Raw genomic sequence first — 18,270 nt, 5'->3', positions numbered from 1 at the left:
TGTGTTCCTATGAATATTAAATTAGTTAATACATTTTACATGCTTAGAACAACACCCACAAGCTAGAAGGTGCTTCTTAAATGTTCAGACTTTGTGCCTAAAAGATATTTTATCAGTCACTTTATCTGATTAGAAAATTTTTTATGAATATGCATATACTTAGAATGGAAACCAAAATAAAATCAACCCTCTTATGAATTTCTTTATCAGTTAAAAGTGGAGATGTTTCCTTTTTTTGAATGTATCATTAATGTGTCTTTCCATTGTGACTAGGAAACTGACAAAAGTACTGAGGAACTATGTGGACAATGCTGAGAAGCCGGGAATAAATGAGCAGCTGTATAAAGCCATGAAAGCTTTAGAGTACATCTTCAAGTTCATCGTGCGCTCACGGATACTGTTCAATCAGTATGTATCCCAAGAGACTGAGACCATCCTACATATCTTCCCCTTCTTTTATCTCTTCTCTCTTCCCCTTGCTCTTCCTCCTTTCTTTCTAGCATGACGGAGCACTAATACTTAGCAAGACTAGCATAGGGTTAGCTCATAGGATCTCTTAACTGCTTCCTGTGCAGCTAAATGGAGGCTCTGACAAGGATGGGCTGTTCTGGGATCTGAACATGTGCTTGCAAGCCAGACACTGCTGAAAATATTCATCATGCTTCACACATAGGGCCAGCTGTCCACTCAGCACTTTGTAGTTCTTTTCAGCACATCTTTATATAGCAGAAAGCTCCAGAAGAGCAAACAAAAATGATACAAGCAACAACAATGAAAAGTCCACATCCAGTTAAATTGCCTCACTTGGGAAGACTCTGGGGCTTCTTCCTTCTCTTTCCTTCAACCAGAATGTTTTATTCCTAGAGAATTATTCTTTTGTATACAGTATCCATGTAGAAGGACACTCAGATGCTTTAGCTTAGTGACATTTTTAATATTATCTGTATTAAATTAGGCATTATTTTTGAACTTTAAAGAAAGTTGGAGTATTTATGACTTCATTATTTTATAGAGAATATTGACATTTTCTATATTGACATTTATAATATTAGAGCTATGCTGCTAAAATAAAGGGGCTTCCTTTTGGGCCATAATATTTTACTTTATGATTGCAGAGGTATGCAAATGGGTTATTTTGAGTACTGGCATATTGGAGTGGAGTCAATGCTTGTTTCGTAGGATGGCTTTTTTGTGAGTGAGCTACTCTGGCAGTATAAGTTAATTCTTACAGGTTGATACACTTCTTGCAGTGGCTTCTACATTCAAAGGTGGGATTCAGGAACCCATGTCCCTCTGAATCAGAGAACTCCTTTTCTTGCCGTTGGAGAGCACTCATGACACATTATCAGTGAAAACTGGGAATTGAAACAGGGTAGACCCAAATCAGTACTTTCCTATTTCCTTTATACTTTATTTTCATTTGTCAGAAGCAAACACGTCCAGATGAGTCAAGCAGATAGGGAAAGAATTCACATCCAATGTTAAGTATACCATGGTAGAAATAAAGTCACAGAGACCTATTATTGAGTATGCATAGCCCAGTAGCAGTTTCAATCAATGTAGTAGCCACCATTGATCTGGGGTCCTAATCCCATGCTGCTGGTGAGAACACTGAATGTGTTTGTGTTCACTCTGGGTGATGATTTAAACAGCAGTCTCTGTGCTACCATATTTTGTGTTTGAAAACCCAAGGGATCAGGCTTTTATTCTTGACTAAGATCTCAAAGCCTTGGTTGTTTATTTTACCTGTTATAGATAGGTGCGACCCTTGGTGTGGACATATGCTTTCCTTTTCCTAGAGTCTGAGCCACCAGTGATTTTTCTCATTAGTTATAAAAGGGCAAAGTAAACGAGGCTGTTCTCTCATATTTTGTATTATTTTATTTCAATAACATTAATTCTGTGAAAATGAATTTGCTGACCGCCCCCCCATGTCTAGCTTTTGTATTTTCCCCATTGATTTTAAATTTTTGATTATTCTAAACCAAAAAATCTATACTAGGATGAAACATTGAACCTGAAAGAAGGCAGCAGTCCTGTCCTGTGCTTTTTTCATGTTTTATTTGAAAAATTTTCATGTTGTGCAATTTGTGATACATGTCATGTTGAGGATGGGGTTTGATGATGCTTGTCTCCTCTCTGATTACACTGAGGATGTCCAGAGATTCATCATTAAAACAAATATTTGTTGATGACCAGAGTGTTTCTGTTGTAGTAAACACTGTACTAAGGCTTTTGCATAACAGTGCTGCTTTAGAAAAGATTGAGGTCACCCAGGTGGACCAGCAACACATTATTTCTCTGCCTCCCTCTTTCAGTTTTAAAATACAAATGGCAAAAGATCTTAGAAGCATGCTCTACAAATTTATTTAGTTTGATCAGTCTTATATCGGTTAGGAATATTATTGGCTGCATGCAACAGAAGACTCCAATTTATGTGGCTTCATCAGATGAGTTTCACTCTTTTTCCCCTGCAATCAATTTGGAGCCCAGAGGATTTTGAATCTCATGAAATTTTCCCATGGTGTACTTGCATCCTCAGCTCCTTTTATCTTTATACTTCACCATCATTAGAGTGTTTCCTCCTTTCATAGTGCCAAGGTGGCTTCTGCCCCTTGTGGCATCACATCTGTACTCTAGCCAGTGGGGGAGGGGAAGGCAAAGGGGTTGCAGATATGTCAGCCCTTCTCCTTCACAGGGGCCTCCTTTCATTGGCAGAGCTGTGTCACATGATTACTGTAGCTACAGGAGAAGCTGGAAGGGAATTTTAGATGAGTTGATGGATGTTTCCAACAAAAGCAGTTACTGGGAAAAATATACATTGGACGGAATTAACATTCTTTTCCTTATACTTCTAATTCAAGCTGTCTGCCGCCTGAGAGCTTAGACCTTCCCTAACACACTTAAGTTTATTAAATCCTTATTAAGTAGACTCAGTGGAGCCTTTGTTTCTCATTAGCAAGACTCCTGTCCCAGTGTCTCTTAAATGTTAAATCACTGGAGCTCTGGGTGACACTCAGATTATGTAAGACTGTGGTGAAACACTCAGCTGAATTTTCCACATAACCCTGGAAGTGCTCAGGGTTGATCCTCAACTGGATTTCTTTGCTTGGGTAACCTGCTTGTCAAAAGAGCTGAGACTGTCCAGGACACAAACTGTGAGGAGCAAAGTCTAAAAGGCAAGGAGGTGTTGTAGGGTAGCAATCATAGTCCTTGTCTAAGCATCCCTGACCTTTCTAGCCACTACATAGGGCTCATGTTGATATTAACAGTTAGGATCTTTCTCGTTGTTCTTCCCCTCTCACTTTCCCTCCTTCCTTTTCCTTTTCTCCTCTCTCCTCTTTCCCTTTCTCTATAAATACAGAATGAGTTTTTCAGTCCTGATTTTATCCCAGACTTTGTTTCATGACCTCATTTTCCCCCCCTTTAACTGTGGATGTTGGCTGCCTAGTAGGATTCTTCAGGCGAACGAAGGACATATATCTTTTTTGATATGCAGAATGCACTTGTAGCCACACTGTGTGGCTGTGATAAATACTTCTTCTGTTTAAATCTGTGGGCTCAAATATGTTGAAAAGATGTCTTAGTGCCGTCCTGATTGTTTGGAAGGAAAAAACTCATGACTAAGTCATGGATGAGAGGGCCAAACTCTTTTTAGTTTCTCTCCTTGTCCTGCTCACTCCAACTCCTCAATGTCCTGCCTTGACATTTACAGTGATATCAAGGACCTGATTGCAGAGGCAATCAGATTCCTATTCTGAACAAATTACTTAAAGAAGCAGCAGCCTGGTATCCCACACAGATGTCTAGAATGAATGTTGGATCATAACAAGCTCTAAGCAGGTCTTGCATGGGGTGTTTTCAGAGGTGGGGAAGAAAACATAACAGGGCTCTCATTTTCTTACCTTCAACATATTTATTACCTTGGGAGAAAAACAATTGTGCTCACAGCTGGAATTGACAAGTGTGTTTTTCCTTTTTCAGTTGGAACAAACTTTTGAGATGTATTATTTTTCTTCTTTCAAAATGGTCTGCTGTGTTTTCATATAATGCAGTAGCTTTGTTAAATTCTAGGATAATTGACAGTAATTATTCTTCCAAAGAACAAAGAGGTGAAACTCGGGAGATGAAGATACTGAAGCTGATCATAGTCATCTTGCTATATCTTTCTTGCTATACAATTCCATACTTTTTGTTTTTTTAGAAGGTTCATTTTGTCTTGAAATGAGAACAGCAGTTTAGAAGCTGTGGCCCAAAACAGTAGTTAGTAGGGAACCCACCATTAAGATTCCTGGCAGCCAGGGGCTCTTCTCCGCTAGTTTTTGTTTATGTGTTTTCTGTGTAGGCAGATCGCATTAGCTAGAATGCCAGAAAACAGACACATCATGCATCAGAACTCCTGAATCATACAACTAAATCTAGGTGTCTTTTGGCTTCTCTCTTTTCTGTGTTTTGTAGAGTTTTTCCCTGTCATCTGGTGTTAGCTTTGTGAATAATTAGTTATTGATCCTGAATAAGTTATGCAGATCTGACTTTTTTAATCATTCTCTGGGCCACAAAGTAGAAGGCAGTTAAAAGGCAAAGATACTGTCATTCCTTGTTAATAAATACTTATTTACAATAAAGCAAGGAATGAGGAGGTTTTATTCATCTATTTATCAGTAAGTCTCTTAGTTCTTCCCTTTCTACCTTAAAGTAGGTCAAACAAGTGACTCTTCCTCTTTTTCTTGTTTGATTAAAAACAAGAGGTATGATTCCAGACTTCTTCAGTGATCTTTCATCACAGCAAGACGCTTTAAAGAGATTTATGCAAAAGGCTAACCAGTTACATGTTGTAAACATGTTAGTTGGCTGCAGAAAAACTGATTATTATATTTTTATCCTTAAGAGGTTCTTGGTAGAAATTTGTTTATTAAAGATTAACTATGCTTTATGGATTATTAAACAGTGTTCTTATAGGCCTAAGGATTTATAATTGTTTTGTCCTTCTTGTGGATTTACTCTTGATACGAAAAGTTGACCAGATGCTAGAGTGCCCATGGGTCCCTTTCAGGCTCTTGTTGTCCTGTTCAAAGAATTGGATAATACAATAGGAGAATGTAGAGGTTTAACATTTATTAAAGGTAACAGTAGGGAGAAAACGAGAGAAGAAATGTTTTGAAGAAAAAGAAAATATGCCCTACATGCAGAGCAGGTCACTCACTCTCTGCTAAAGAAAGAAGACAGTGGACACAAGGCCAATGGCTCTTGTCTTTTATACTCCCATTTTGCAACAGATCCAGGCCATCCTATGCAGGGCTTGGATATTGTTCTGCGTGTGTATTCTGGCTGTGCTTGACAGGTCTCCGTGATTGGCAGATCCAGTTGCCCAGATGCTTTGCCATGCTCTAGCCTCCTGCTTCATTTTGATTAGTATTTGCAAGGAATACCTTTTTCGTTATTTTATTTTGTATCTAAGATGTGCCTCTTCTAAGCATCATATACCTGTATTTTTATTTATTCATTCTGACAATACTTTTTTCATTCATGTACATATAATGTAATTAAGAAATGTATTTGCGGGCCGGGGATTTAGCTCAGTGGTTTTGCTGCCCAAAGACCCAAGTTTGATCCCCGGTACCCAAAAAAAAGAAATGTATTTAGTTTGTTCACCTAAATAAAAAAACATCACAGCCTTGTCTCCCAGAAGTAATAATATTAATTTGAGAATAGTATTGCGTTAAGAATAGGAGAGTATTTCAATGGGGACATGCACATTATATTAAAGTAGTGTAGGTATTTTTATAAGGTTGAGGCAAGGGAAGCTGCTTAAGGATGAAAATCAGGAGGATTACACAGACATTTGAAATAGTAATCCTTGGTAATTAGACAAGAATAATACCCACTGGAGGTTGAACATATAGTAGTTATTAGGCACATATCCTGGTACAAGTACCTTTTGTACAGTGTTGGCCCATGTGCAAGCTTGGGGTCCTGGCAGAGTCTTTTGTGACAGTCACTGTCATACATTCATGTGCAAGAACCTTTCCTTCACAACCTCCTGGCTTTGTAGTTTCTGTAGGGCTAACACTGCAACTACATTTTGACTTTTGACAGTTTTCACATTCCTTCCACCTTCTCCCTTTTTAAGATTTTTTTTCCTCTGAAAATATTGATAAGCCATCCAGTAGTTATGATTTGATTTTTTTCATTGCTAAAAGGAACTTTTCTCTGTTGCTGATTTTGTTTCCGGAGAAGTGTCTTGATCTCACCCTATATCCAGGTTCTTTGTGTTCTGAACAAAAAATTGAGCAGGACATAGAAGTTGTAAGAAAGGTGGAGATGTATGAAATGAAGCACACTTATCGTGGGAATGGGCCAATGAGAAAAGTCAGGAGTGACTTTGACTCAGACTAGCCCCAGTCTATTTTAGGTATGAGGTTAATGTGTACTTGGGAAGGTTTTAAACAGGCAGAGTTCAGAGGTGGCACTTCTTCACTCGAAGAAGTGAGGGTGGAAAGAGCCAGAGATGCTAACAACAGTGTTTTAGGGTTGGATTTTCTTTGATTTTCATAGAAATTGGGGTGTGGCAACAAACTGAACTTTGTCCTATTAATTGAGAGTCTCCACTCAAATCAGGATTGGGCGTTTTTGACCTTTTTTGGGCCTAGACCAAATCAGCCTGTCTTCCATGATAGGAAAGAGGTGAGAACTGCAATGGTAATAATTATAATAACTAATAATAAGGCGATAATAATAATTACCATGGACTTACCCTCAGTTTTTCTGAAGCAGTTAGAATATATGCTCCAAGGTCAAGAAAGTGTGCTAATGGCAGGAACATATTTTTAGGCTTGTATGCCCACATATTAAGGAAAGATGGCAATGGTAGGACCTTACTTTTTAGGCTAAAGTCAAGATGTTAAGAAAATATGGTGAGAGCAGGACGCCATTGTAGTTTCCAAGAGCAAGAAGGCACCTTGTCTCTTGTGAGCCTAAAGGCAGGATGTCTCCCACTCCGTCTCCTGCCTTGGCCTGGTCTCACTTTGGAGGTAGATGTGATTGTTGACTCTGAGTCAGTGTTAAACCATTTTAGTCACATTTGAGGAACAAAGAGGTTTAGAAGGAAGAATGAGTCTCAGGCAAAATTTACCTGGAGTCCATTGTTAAGTTTGATTCTGCCTGAGCTGTAGATATACTACCTGAGGGTGTAGGGCCAGATTATTTTATTAGGAATTATGGTTCAGCAGAATATTCAAGTACTACAGGTACAACATTTAAAAAGGAAAATGTAAAACAGAACCAACAAGAGCAAAACAAATACAGTTTGTATAATAACTTTAACCAAGAAATGTCATCCCCTCCTTTATAGTCATACTAATTTTTACCAAAGATAGTAAAAAAAAAAAGCAGTTTTGTAAAATAAGCTTAATTTTATCAGAAAATTGTAATTTAGAGTACTACAGTCCTTTATTTATGGCCATGGTTGCAGATAGTTTAGAGAAGAATCAAAACTATAGATGAGAAAAGATACACAATAGCCATGGTTAAAATTTTGATGAGGGTTTAGCAATTGACCAGAAAATTTATTTTTATCTCAGCATTTTAAACTGACAATCATGACAGCATGGACCACTGGCTTTTATAAATTTTGTGTAACATTGGAGCATTTAGAATAGTTACTAAATATATATCAAAACATTACTGGAAAATAACAGTGATTCATTTAGTCATAGTTATAGGCCAGATTTAACCAGTAACAAAGTGACAACTTGGGAGACTTTAAAACAAGTACATTAAAAAAAAATCTCAAACTAAAACCTAAAGGAAGCATAAGAGGTTGTCCTGATAAAATGCAATCTTTGTTGCCTCAGCGAGTTTTTGCAAATTTTTCTGAGAGAAGAGTGATATTTTAAGAGAGAGTTGTTACTTTAAATATAGAAAATTAGAATCTGGTTTTATATCAGGGTGCTAATGTTCAATATTTAGAAAATCCTATATATATGTGTGTATATATATATTTATTTGTTATTTCTTTTCCTGTAGATTTTTTGAGACAGGGTCTTGCCGTGTAGTTCAGGGTGGTCTTGAACTCAATAGCCTAGGCTGTCCTTGAACTCATGGTGATCCTCCTGTCTCAATCGCCCAAATACTGGGACTACAGGCCTTCACCACTGTGCCCGGCTCAGAATTTGTAGACAGTTCATCACGATTTGTCAATACAGTCAGCAATAAATTTCCTTTTAAAAGTCAGCTTTTGAAAATTTCTTACAACTTGCTCAGAGAGAACTCTGTAACTCCCTTAAATCTTCAGTTTTCCGTTAGTTACCTTTCTGTTCTCTCTCTCTCTCTCTCTTTCTTTCCCTCCCTTCCTTCCTTTTTTTTTTTTCGGGGTCCTTCGGCTTGCAATGCAGGCGCCACTGAGCTAAATCTCCAGCCCCCTTCCTTCCTTCCTTCATTTCATTTTGGAATAATACAACCATTCTGTTTTTGGACAGAATTGTTAATTTTACATTAAAGAATCCTTTTATCATCTTCCTTAAATTCTTTTATTGATACATTTAAGGTATACAATACGTTTACATTTACATTTATCATTGGGTGCTTGTACCTGTACATGATGTATCTTGGTTCTTATTTTTTTGCCATTCCCTGTCCTCCCTTCACCTCTTCCACCCTTCTCGATTTACAAAGACTTTGTTTCCATTTTTTCCTTTTCTCATAATTTTTCCTTTCCCTTCTTTCCTTTCCTCTTCCCCTCCCACTTCCCTTACCCCATGTGGACCTTTTCTTCCTATTTCAAATTATCAGTTATTCATTTTAATCATTTTAATCCTTATTTATACTATCAGTTCTCACACCAGAGAAACTATTCAGTATTTATACATGTGTGTCTTATTTATTTCGCTTAAGAGTATGGCCTCAATATGCATCCATGTAGCTATAAATGTCTCTAGTTTCTCATTCTTTATGGCTGAGTAGTACTCCATTTTATAAAAAAACCACATCTTCTTTATTCATTTTCCAGTTGATGGGCACTTGGGCCGTTTCCAAGCTTTAGGTATTACAAACTGTGCCACTATAAACATGCGTGCACATATATCACTGTGATATGATTCTTCTAATTCTTTTGGGAAGATACCCAGCAGGGGAATACCTGGATCAAATGGGACCTCTAGTCCTAGTTCTTTTGAGGTATCTCCATACTGATTTCCACAGTGGTTGCACCAATCTGTACTCCGACCAACAGTGGAGAAGGGTTCCTTTCTCCCCACAACCCGGCCAACATTTGTTATTGGTTGATTTCTTCATAGCAGCCATTCTTTGTGGGGTGAGGTGGAATCTCCGTGTTGTTTTCATCTGCATCTCTCCCAATGACCAGTGATGTTGAAAATTTTTTCATATGTTTATTTGCTGCTTTTACTTCTTTGTCTGAGAAATGTCTGTTCATTTCAGATGCCCATTTTTGAATTGGGTCTTTGTATTTGGGGGGTCTGATTTTTTTTCAGTTCTTTATGTATTCAGGATAGTAGTCCTTTGTCTGAGGAACAGCTGCTAAAATTTTTTTCCCATATTGTAGGTTGTCTCTTAGCTGTGTTGGTGGTTTCTCTTGCAGTGCAGAAGCTTTCTAATAAGATGAGATCCCAGTTGTTGATTCTTTGTGCTAGTTTCCATGATACTGAGGTTTGTTCATAAAGTCTTTTCCTATGCCAATGTCTTCAAGAGTTCTACCTAACTTAACTTCCAGCAACTTTAGTGTTTCTGTCTTAATATTTAGATCTTTAATCCATTTTGATCTTAGTTAAGTGCATGGTGCTAGATATAGGTCTAGTTTTAATCTTTGGCAGGTTGAAATCCAGTTTTTCCAACACCATTTATTAAAGAGGCTATCTTTCCTCCAGTGAGGATAGTTGGCTCCTTTGTGAAAGATGAGGTGGCTGAATATGTCTGGAGTTGTTTCTGCATCTTCTAATCTATTCCACTGATCCTCAGGTCTGTTTCTTTGCCAGTACCATGCAGTTTTTAATCACAGTAGCTTTGTAGTATAGTTTGAAGTTGGGGATTGTGATAACCCCAGCCATGTCTCTGTTGCCTAGAATTGCTTTTGCTATTCTAGGCCTCTTCTGGTTCCAAATGAATTTTTGGATTGTTTTCTCTAGTTCTGTGAAATATATTATTGAAATTTCAATCGGAATTCCATTAAATCTGTGTACCAGTTTTGGAAGTATGGCCATTTTCACTATATTGTTTCTTCATATCCAGGAACAAGGGATGTCTTTCCATTTTCTTATATCCTCTTCAATCTCTTTTTTCAGAGTACTGTAGTTTTCAGTGTAGAGGTCTTTTGCTTCCCTTGTTAGATTGATTCCTAGATACTTCTTTTTTGGGAAATGCTATTGTGAAAGGAATTGTTTCCCTAATTTCTCTCTCAGTGAGTCTGTTATTTGTGTACAAGAAGGCTATTGTTTTTTGAGTGTTGACCTTGTATCCAGGTAGTCTACTGACTGTCGATTAAGTCGAGAAGTCTCTTGGCTGAGTTTTTTGGTCTTCTATGTAAAGTATCCTATTATAGCAAATAATGACAGTTTAACCTCTTCCTTTCCTATCTTTATTCCTTTTATTTCTTTCTCTTTTCTAATTGATGTGGCTAATGTTTCCAGAATTGTATTGACCAGGAGTGGTAATAGTGGGCATCCTTGTCTTGTTCCTGATTTTAGCATGAAAGTTTTCAGTTATTGACCATTTAGTGTGATGTTGGCTGTTGGTTTTTCATAGATAGCCTTAATCAGGTTGAGATAAAGACCTTCTGTTCCAATATTTTGTAGGGTTTTTATCATGAATGGGTGTTGGATTTTATGAAATGCTTTTTCTGCATCAGATGATCATATGATTTTTTTCCTTGGCTCTGTTAACATAGTGTATTACATTTATTGATTTACATATGTTGAACCATCCTTGCATCCCTGGGATAAATCCGTCTTGGTCAGGGTGTATGATCTTCTTGATGACCCTCTGTATTCTGATTGCCAGTATCTTGTTGAGGAATTTTGCATCTAGGTTCATTAGGGAGATTGGCCTGTAGTTCTCTTTTTGGGTTGGGTCTTTCCCTGGTTTTGAAATCAAAGTAACACTTGCTTCCAGGAATGAATTTGGAAGTATTGCTTGCCTTTCAATTTCATTAATGAGTTTGAAGAGTAATACCGATAGTTCTTTTCTAAATGTCTTGTAGAATTCAGCAGTGATGCCATCAGGACCTGGGTTTTTTTGGTTGGTAAATTTTTTATTACATTTTCAATTTCACTCAGTGTAATTGGGGTGTTTAGAATTTTTATATCTTCTTTCATTTAACTTTGTATGTATCTAGCAATCTGTCCATTTCTTCTGTGTTTTCCATTTTATTAGAGTACAGGTTGTTGAAATAGTTATTGATGATCCTCTGGGTTTCTACTGGATCTGTTCTGACTTCACCTTTTTCTTTCTTAATTGCATGGATTTGAGAATTTTCTTTCCTTTTATAGATAAGGTTGGCTAAAAGTTTATCGATTTTATTCTTTTGAAAAACTGTTTGGTTCATTAATTATTTTTATCTTTCTCTTATTCTCCATTGCATTTATTTCTGCTCTGATCTTTGTAATTTCCTCTCCTGTACTAGCTTTGGGTTTGTCATGCTCCTTTTCTAGGAGCTTGAGGTTCAGCATTAGGTTGTTTTTTTGAGCTCTCTCTGCTTTCCTAATATGGGCATTCACTGCTATGAATTACCCACATAGAACTGCTTTCATTATGTCCCATAGATTCCTGTATGTTGTACTGACATTATCATTTACTTGTTGAAACTGTGTGATGTCTTCTTTAATTTCCTCTGTGACCCATTGCTTGTTCAGGAGAGTGTTATTCAATTTCCATGTGTTTGTTGGGGTTTTGTGGTTTCTTATGCTATTGATCTCCAATTTTATTACACTCTGGTCTGATAATATACAGGGGGTAACTTCAGTTCTTTCATATTTATTTAAACACATCCTATGAGCTAACATGTGTTCTGTTTTGGCGAATGACCCATGTGTAGCCAGAAAGAATGTATATTCTGATTTTGTGGAGTGGAACACTGTGTAAACATCTAATATGTTAATTTGTTCAATAGCTTGGTTCAGTTCTAGAATTTCGTTGTTGATTTTTTTGTCTAGATGATCTGTATTTTTGATAGTGGGGTCTCGAGGTCCCCCACTACACTTGTATTAGAGCTTATTTTGTTTTTCATGTCCATTAATATTTGTTTTGTATAGTTGGGGGCATTCGTATTTGGTGCATATATATTGATGATTGTCATCTCTTCCTCTTGGATTGTTCCCTTTACAAGGATGTGGTGACCATTTTTGTTTGTCTTAATTAGTTTTGGTTTGAAATCTACTTTGTCTGCAAATAAGATTGCTACCCCTGCTTTCTTCCGGGTTCCTGTCGTGTGGAGAACTGTTTTTCATCCTCTTAGTTTCAGTCTATGAATTTCTTTTTTTTTTTTGGTCATGGGGATCAAACTTGGGTCCTTGAGCTTGTGCAATAGGCGGCAAAACCACTGAGCTATATCCCTGGTCCTATGAATTTCTTTTTGAGTTAGGTGTGTTTCTTGTATACAGCATATTGTTGGATTTTGCTTCTTAATCCATTCTGCCAGTATTTCTTTTGATTGGTGAATTGAGGCCATTAACATTGATACTTTTAATTGATAGATATTGACTCATCCTTGTCATGATGTTTTACTGTTGTTTGCTCTTTTATTTTTTATTTTTCCCCCTTTCCCTTTAGTTTCATGCCTTGCCTGGTGGTTTCGCTCTGTTGGGCTTCATGGAGTTGTGACCTTCATTGTCTTTTTCTAGGATTTGTTTAGAAGTGTTTGGAGTGCTGATTTGGTGTTCATGAAATTTCTCAGGTGTTCTTTGTCATGGAAGTATCTAATTTCACCATTGATTTTGAAAGATAATTTTGCAGGATCCAGTAGTCTAGGTTGAAAGTTATTTTCTTTGAAGTCTTGAAATACTTCACTTGAGGCTCTCCTTGACCTGAGGGTTTGTGTTGAGAAGTCTGCTGTGATTCTCGTGGGCTTTTTCTTTGTATGTGATTTGTTTCTTTTCTCTTAACTGCTCGTAGGATTTTGTTTTTCTGTTGGGTTTCTGGGATCTTGACTTGTATATGCCTAGGTGTAGTTTTTTTTGATCATGGCTAGTTGGAGTTCCATACGCCTCACTTATCAGTATGTCCAATTCTCTACCTCTGTCTGGTAAGTTTTCTACTATTACTTCTCTGAGCTGTTTTGTTATATCATTTGTACTTTCTCCCGCTTTTTCATGGACTCCTGTCAGTCTTATGTTATTCTTCTTTGCATCATCTAGCAGCTGCTGGATTGATATCTCGTGGTCCCATACTATTTTTTTTCTGGTACCGGGGATCAAACTTGGGTCCTTCAGCTTGTGAGGTCCCCTACTATTTTTAAGATATGTCTGTTTTTATGGTAACTAATCGCAATCCTGTCTTCTATATGTGATATTCTGTCTTCACATTCACTCAGTCTGCTCTGAATACCTTCAGTGGAGTTTTTAATCTCCTGGATATGATTGAATCTCTTTTATGGATTCCATTTCTTTCCTATGTTGGGTGATACTGGTTTCCATTTCTTTATTATGCTGGGCATTCATGGCTTCCAGCATGGTTTTGAGCTCATGTATTTTTTTTTCTTAATCTGTTTCTGTTCTAGAGACTCTAATCCTGTCTTTCAGTCTGCTCACCATCTCTGTAATTATCTGGGAAATCATTTTTGTTTTGAATTTTTCTAGAGCCTTATTCATCTGTTTTATTACTTCCTGTGCCATCAGTTCAGTGTGTCCAGGTGGTTGATTATCATATTTTTCCATCTCGTTTCCTCCAGAATTTGCCTTTGGTGGGGTGGAAGTCTGTGTATGTGCCTTTCTTAAATGTGTTCTCATTTTCATTTTTGGTTCTGTCCTTGGTTTAATTCCTGGGTTGGTACTTTGAAATTGGTTATTGTAAGCATCTTTTTTGCTTTTATTTAGAACCTTTATGAAATGATTGTTTCTCAGAGGTGTCTTCCAGATATATCTAGTCTTTTGCTTTTGAGTCTCTAATGACTCTGAGGCTATCTCATTTTCATTATACCAGGAAGGACAGCTGATTTGATCAATCACAATACCTTAGCTGACGTGATACAATCCGGAACACCATAGCATCAAGCACAGTTTAGAAAATGACAATTTGTGGTAGTTATTAAAGTATCACCTTTTAACTGTGTGAATTAAATCAAAATCGAAGACCAGCCTAACATATGTTTATAGTGAGTAAACTCTTCAATATAGCAACTTTACCCTTCGGAATGGGTAGTTAGAAGAAGGAGTTGGAGAGGGAGGGATAGATAGGTAGACGGATAGGGGAAGGTTAGCAGTGAGGCCAGAGGATACAGGAAGATCGTGCAAACTCTATGAAATTGTTGAAGACAAGAGGAAAAGACCACATGAAAGAACAAAGATGAGAACAGAATAGCCTAATAGCAATAGGGAGGCTAGAAACTGTATTTACTTTCCTTTAAAACTAATGACAATCGCGACAAGGAAAAAGAGAAGAAAAGAGAAATAAAGAAATCCAAATTAGGGCCAGAAGAGGAACAAAAAGGGAGATGAAGTACAGTGTGGGACAGCGAGAGAACAAGAGAGTGAGAGAGAGAGAGAAAGAAAATCGAAAAGAAAAAAAAGGTGAAAAAAGAAAACTTTGAAAAGAGTAGAAAAAAATAAAATTAAAAATTAAAAATAAGAGGAGAAAATAATTTTGTAAATAACAAATAAAAATTAAAAATGAAGGGGCTCCTTCAGGGTATGTCTCTGCTGTCACAATAGACAACATGGGTAGCAGTGTGCAGATATAAGTCAATGAGTCTCAGCAAGCCAGTAGCAAACCCGTGAGATTCAGTCAGATTTATGGCTGCAAGTCCCAAGTTGAGCTCCCTGTCCTCCTGCAGGGCTGAACTCTGCAAGGTTCTACTGCAGGTTCCAGCTGCCCTTCTACTGAAGACAGTGCAGGTTCTTATGGGAGGTGATGATCCCTCCAACTTGCCAGGTATGGTGGTCTGGTGTGCCTTTATTGCAGAGATTCTCTTCACTTTTCCAGTGGGCTTCTGTTTTCATCAGGGAGCCTGAGAGAGGCCCTCTCTCTGTCGTTCACTTCTGCTCTATCTTCTGGAGCTCAGGACAATGGCCTTTATGACCCCCTGTGCCTCTGTAATGTGGAACCAGGTACTGGCACAGCCAGGAGGCCAGAGGGGTTCGGGGTGTGCTGTAGGTGCCTATGTGGCTAAGCTGGTTGCTCGGGGGCAGGGTGTGGGTGGAATGGAGCCCTGCTCAAGGGGCCGAGGTCCTCTCCATCTGCTTGCTGGTCTCTGGGGGCATTCCTTTTATCATCTTAAGAAAATTCTTTTTATTGTTTTTTTACCAAAAATATATCCTCATACTCATATCTTTCTTTGTATCTCTTTCTCTCCCTAATTACTGGCTCCATTTTGCTTTGTCTCTTTTTCTTAAATTTACATTTTGAGGCAATCCTTAAAAGAAATTCCAGATTTAGGGCTGGAGGTGTAGCTCAGGGTACTTGTATACTTGTATACCATGTCTTAGGCACTGGATAGAATATCCAGCACTTCATAATACAATAAGAATAACAATAACAATGAAACAAACGAAATCCTCTGAATTAAGGTGGACTATTCTCACTAAAAGAGTATATTTTATGTCTTAAAATTTTTCCTCATCAAAACACGTTTTTTAATTTCATTTTGTGTTCTTTGCCTTCTAGTTAGAATTTTAAACTAAATAACCCTGCTTTGTAATTATGGCCCAAGAAGAAAGCAATCTGAATTTTTTTCTAAATACTATTTATGAACAGTTTATCAACAGACCCAATTATATATTGTCTTTTATAGACTTTAAGAAGCCAGGAGAACTTGCATGTGTATTTATCAATTGATATTTTAATTAGAAATGGCTCAGATGTTTTCTGTCTTTTATTTAAGGTAACATAACTTTAAGGCTTAACTTACCTAAGTTTTTTTAAAAAGATTTAGCCCATTTACATTTACCTAGTTTATTGTTTAAACAATTATTCCTAGAAGTATGGAAACTGAGATACTATTAGATATACATAGTAGTTTAACTTATTTCCTTGTGAAAGAAGAAGTCTCAATTTTGAATTGATCTGCTTCACATAGAGAAAGCAATGCGTATGGTACTGTACTGTATCTTTTGCATATTTGTTCTTAGGTTAGACTTATACTTTGTCTTAGTTACTTTTCTTGTTGCTGAGATAAAATACCTTGACACCTAAAGTTAAAGGAAGAAAAGTGTATTTAGCTCACAGTTTGTAGAGCTTTCAGTCCATAATTGGCTGGCTCCAAAGCAGGGTGCCATGGCAGAGGAGAAACAATTCATGGTGGGCAGAGGTAGCAAAAGCAAGAAAGGGAGGACTATAACTCTTCTGTCCTTTAGTGCAGATAGCACTCACATCCTTAATCCTAGTATCCTTGAGCCTAGCATTCACCATGAGTCAGTTCCAGCATCACACACTCTAGATCCAGGTACCTCTGAAAAAGTCCCACCTATGACCACATGAGGCTTTGGGGGGACATCCAGACACAAGTCATAACATACTTTTATTTCAAACATCCAACAAAGATAAATACAGTGGACCTTCAAGTTACAACTAGCCTGATGTACGAACAACTTAGGTTAATTAGGTTAGTGGAAGATTCATCTGCCTCTTGTTTTTTAGACTGTGTACCTATGTAAACATCCAGATCTCAGCTGTGTCGACTTACAACACCCTTGGGAACCAATGGCGTTCTTAAGTCAAGGGTCCATTGTGTAACCCCAAGTAGCCATGAAATCTAGGCAAAACTGCAGGTTGACAATTCTGGACATCTTCCTTTTATTTTATCAAGAAATTAATCAGACAGAGTAATGTAATATGAATTTACTAGTTTATACAAAGATAATTATGGCAAAGTATATTTATGACAAAATGGAAAGAGTTAAGGTCTTCTGAGGGTGTCAATCAAATTTCTTAGGTGAAACAGTTCCCATAGCAGCATGATTTTTCAAAAAACTCCTTTCATTCCTTCTTTCATTCATTCTTTTTCAGGAATATAGGAGTTAACTTTCAGATGTGTACATTTTATCTTACTTTGGCATTAATAATAAGCATCCAAGAATCTTGAACAACAAAATTATCTTAATATTAGAAAAAATGAGATTCAAATGGAGAAAAGAAGGAAAAAGAAAATGAAACAAAAAGCCTTTACATGTTAATCCTACAATTGCAGTTTAAGAATTACCTTAAAGGTGGTCACAAGAAACTTTTAAATTCAATATGTAGGTCAAAGAAAAATAATTAAGTCAGGTGCATAGAACCAAAAGTATTTTCACCAGAAAAAGTCCACAAGATGTTTTTGTGCCCTCCATTTTATTAAAAAGCACAGGAGAAGTCCCTACCAATCAACAGAGGAGTGGCTGAGGGAGTCCCCACCAGTGCTATTCCTTGGAAATCTGGAGGAAGCTTACCATGACAGGTTTGAATTAAATTCTGCCCAGGACTGCCAGGGGCAGCTTACCTTGATGGCTCTGAATTAAATTCTGCCAGTGCTGCTGCCAATACTCAAAGCAAAAATTACCTTCACTTAAACTCATCTCTGAGAGAACAAATGGCACCTGCCAAAAGAGACCCTTAATGGAAGTATTCATCCAAAAGACAGCCCAAAGGAAGTCTGCCTTACTTCTCAGGGCAAGGAACCCTTCTGGAACATCCTAAATAAAGTCAGCAGGGACCTCAATCAAAAAGCGGGAGGTTGGACCTGAGAGCAGAATCACCATGGCAGAAAAAGGCATTCCCCAAAAACAGGGTGTGCAAATGGCTGAGTATGTGTGCCACACCAGAGTCCTCAGTTTCCTCATGAGCTTTTTTGCTTCAGGTCCCTTTGAGGTCACCACTTAAGTCAACCTTAAGAAAAATCAGAGATTTTCAAAGGAATAATGATATTTATTTTGGAATTCAGTTGCAGTGGGCATAGCAGAGCACTGCAACCAGAACATGCATTCCTTTGTAAACTATGAACATAGTCAAAGAGATTGAGGCAAGGGAATGTTTTCAGACAAAAATAGGATGATTATATCAGCTATTTGAAACAGTAACTCTTGGCCACAGTGATTAGACAACCGTGACATCAGTCAGAAGTTGAGCAGACAGTTG

General features: G+C 37.5%; 1 protein-coding gene across 2 annotated transcripts in view; it reads left to right on the top strand.

Annotated features, from left to right (window-relative positions):
• Positions 1 to 18,270, top strand: part of Dock1 (dedicator of cytokinesis 1) — a 530,482-nt gene that overhangs the window by 119,019 nt on the left and 393,193 nt on the right. For both annotated transcript variants that reach the window (XM_004838739.4, XM_004838738.4), the window contains exon 22: positions 274 to 408. In XM_004838739.4, the coding sequence (XP_004838796.2) occupies positions 274 to 408 (135 nt within the window). The remainder of the gene's footprint in view (positions 1 to 273; positions 409 to 18,270) is intronic.

The sequence above is a fragment of the Heterocephalus glaber genome, unplaced genomic scaffold, assembly GCF_053883595.1.
Source record: "Heterocephalus glaber isolate CG9 unplaced genomic scaffold, H.glaber_assembly_v1.0 deba00001497, whole genome shotgun sequence".
Classification (NCBI taxonomy): Eukaryota; Metazoa; Chordata; class Mammalia; order Rodentia; family Bathyergidae; genus Heterocephalus; species Heterocephalus glaber.
Note: the sequence above shows the minus strand (reverse complement) of the source record. Positions and strands in the feature narration are given on the sequence as shown.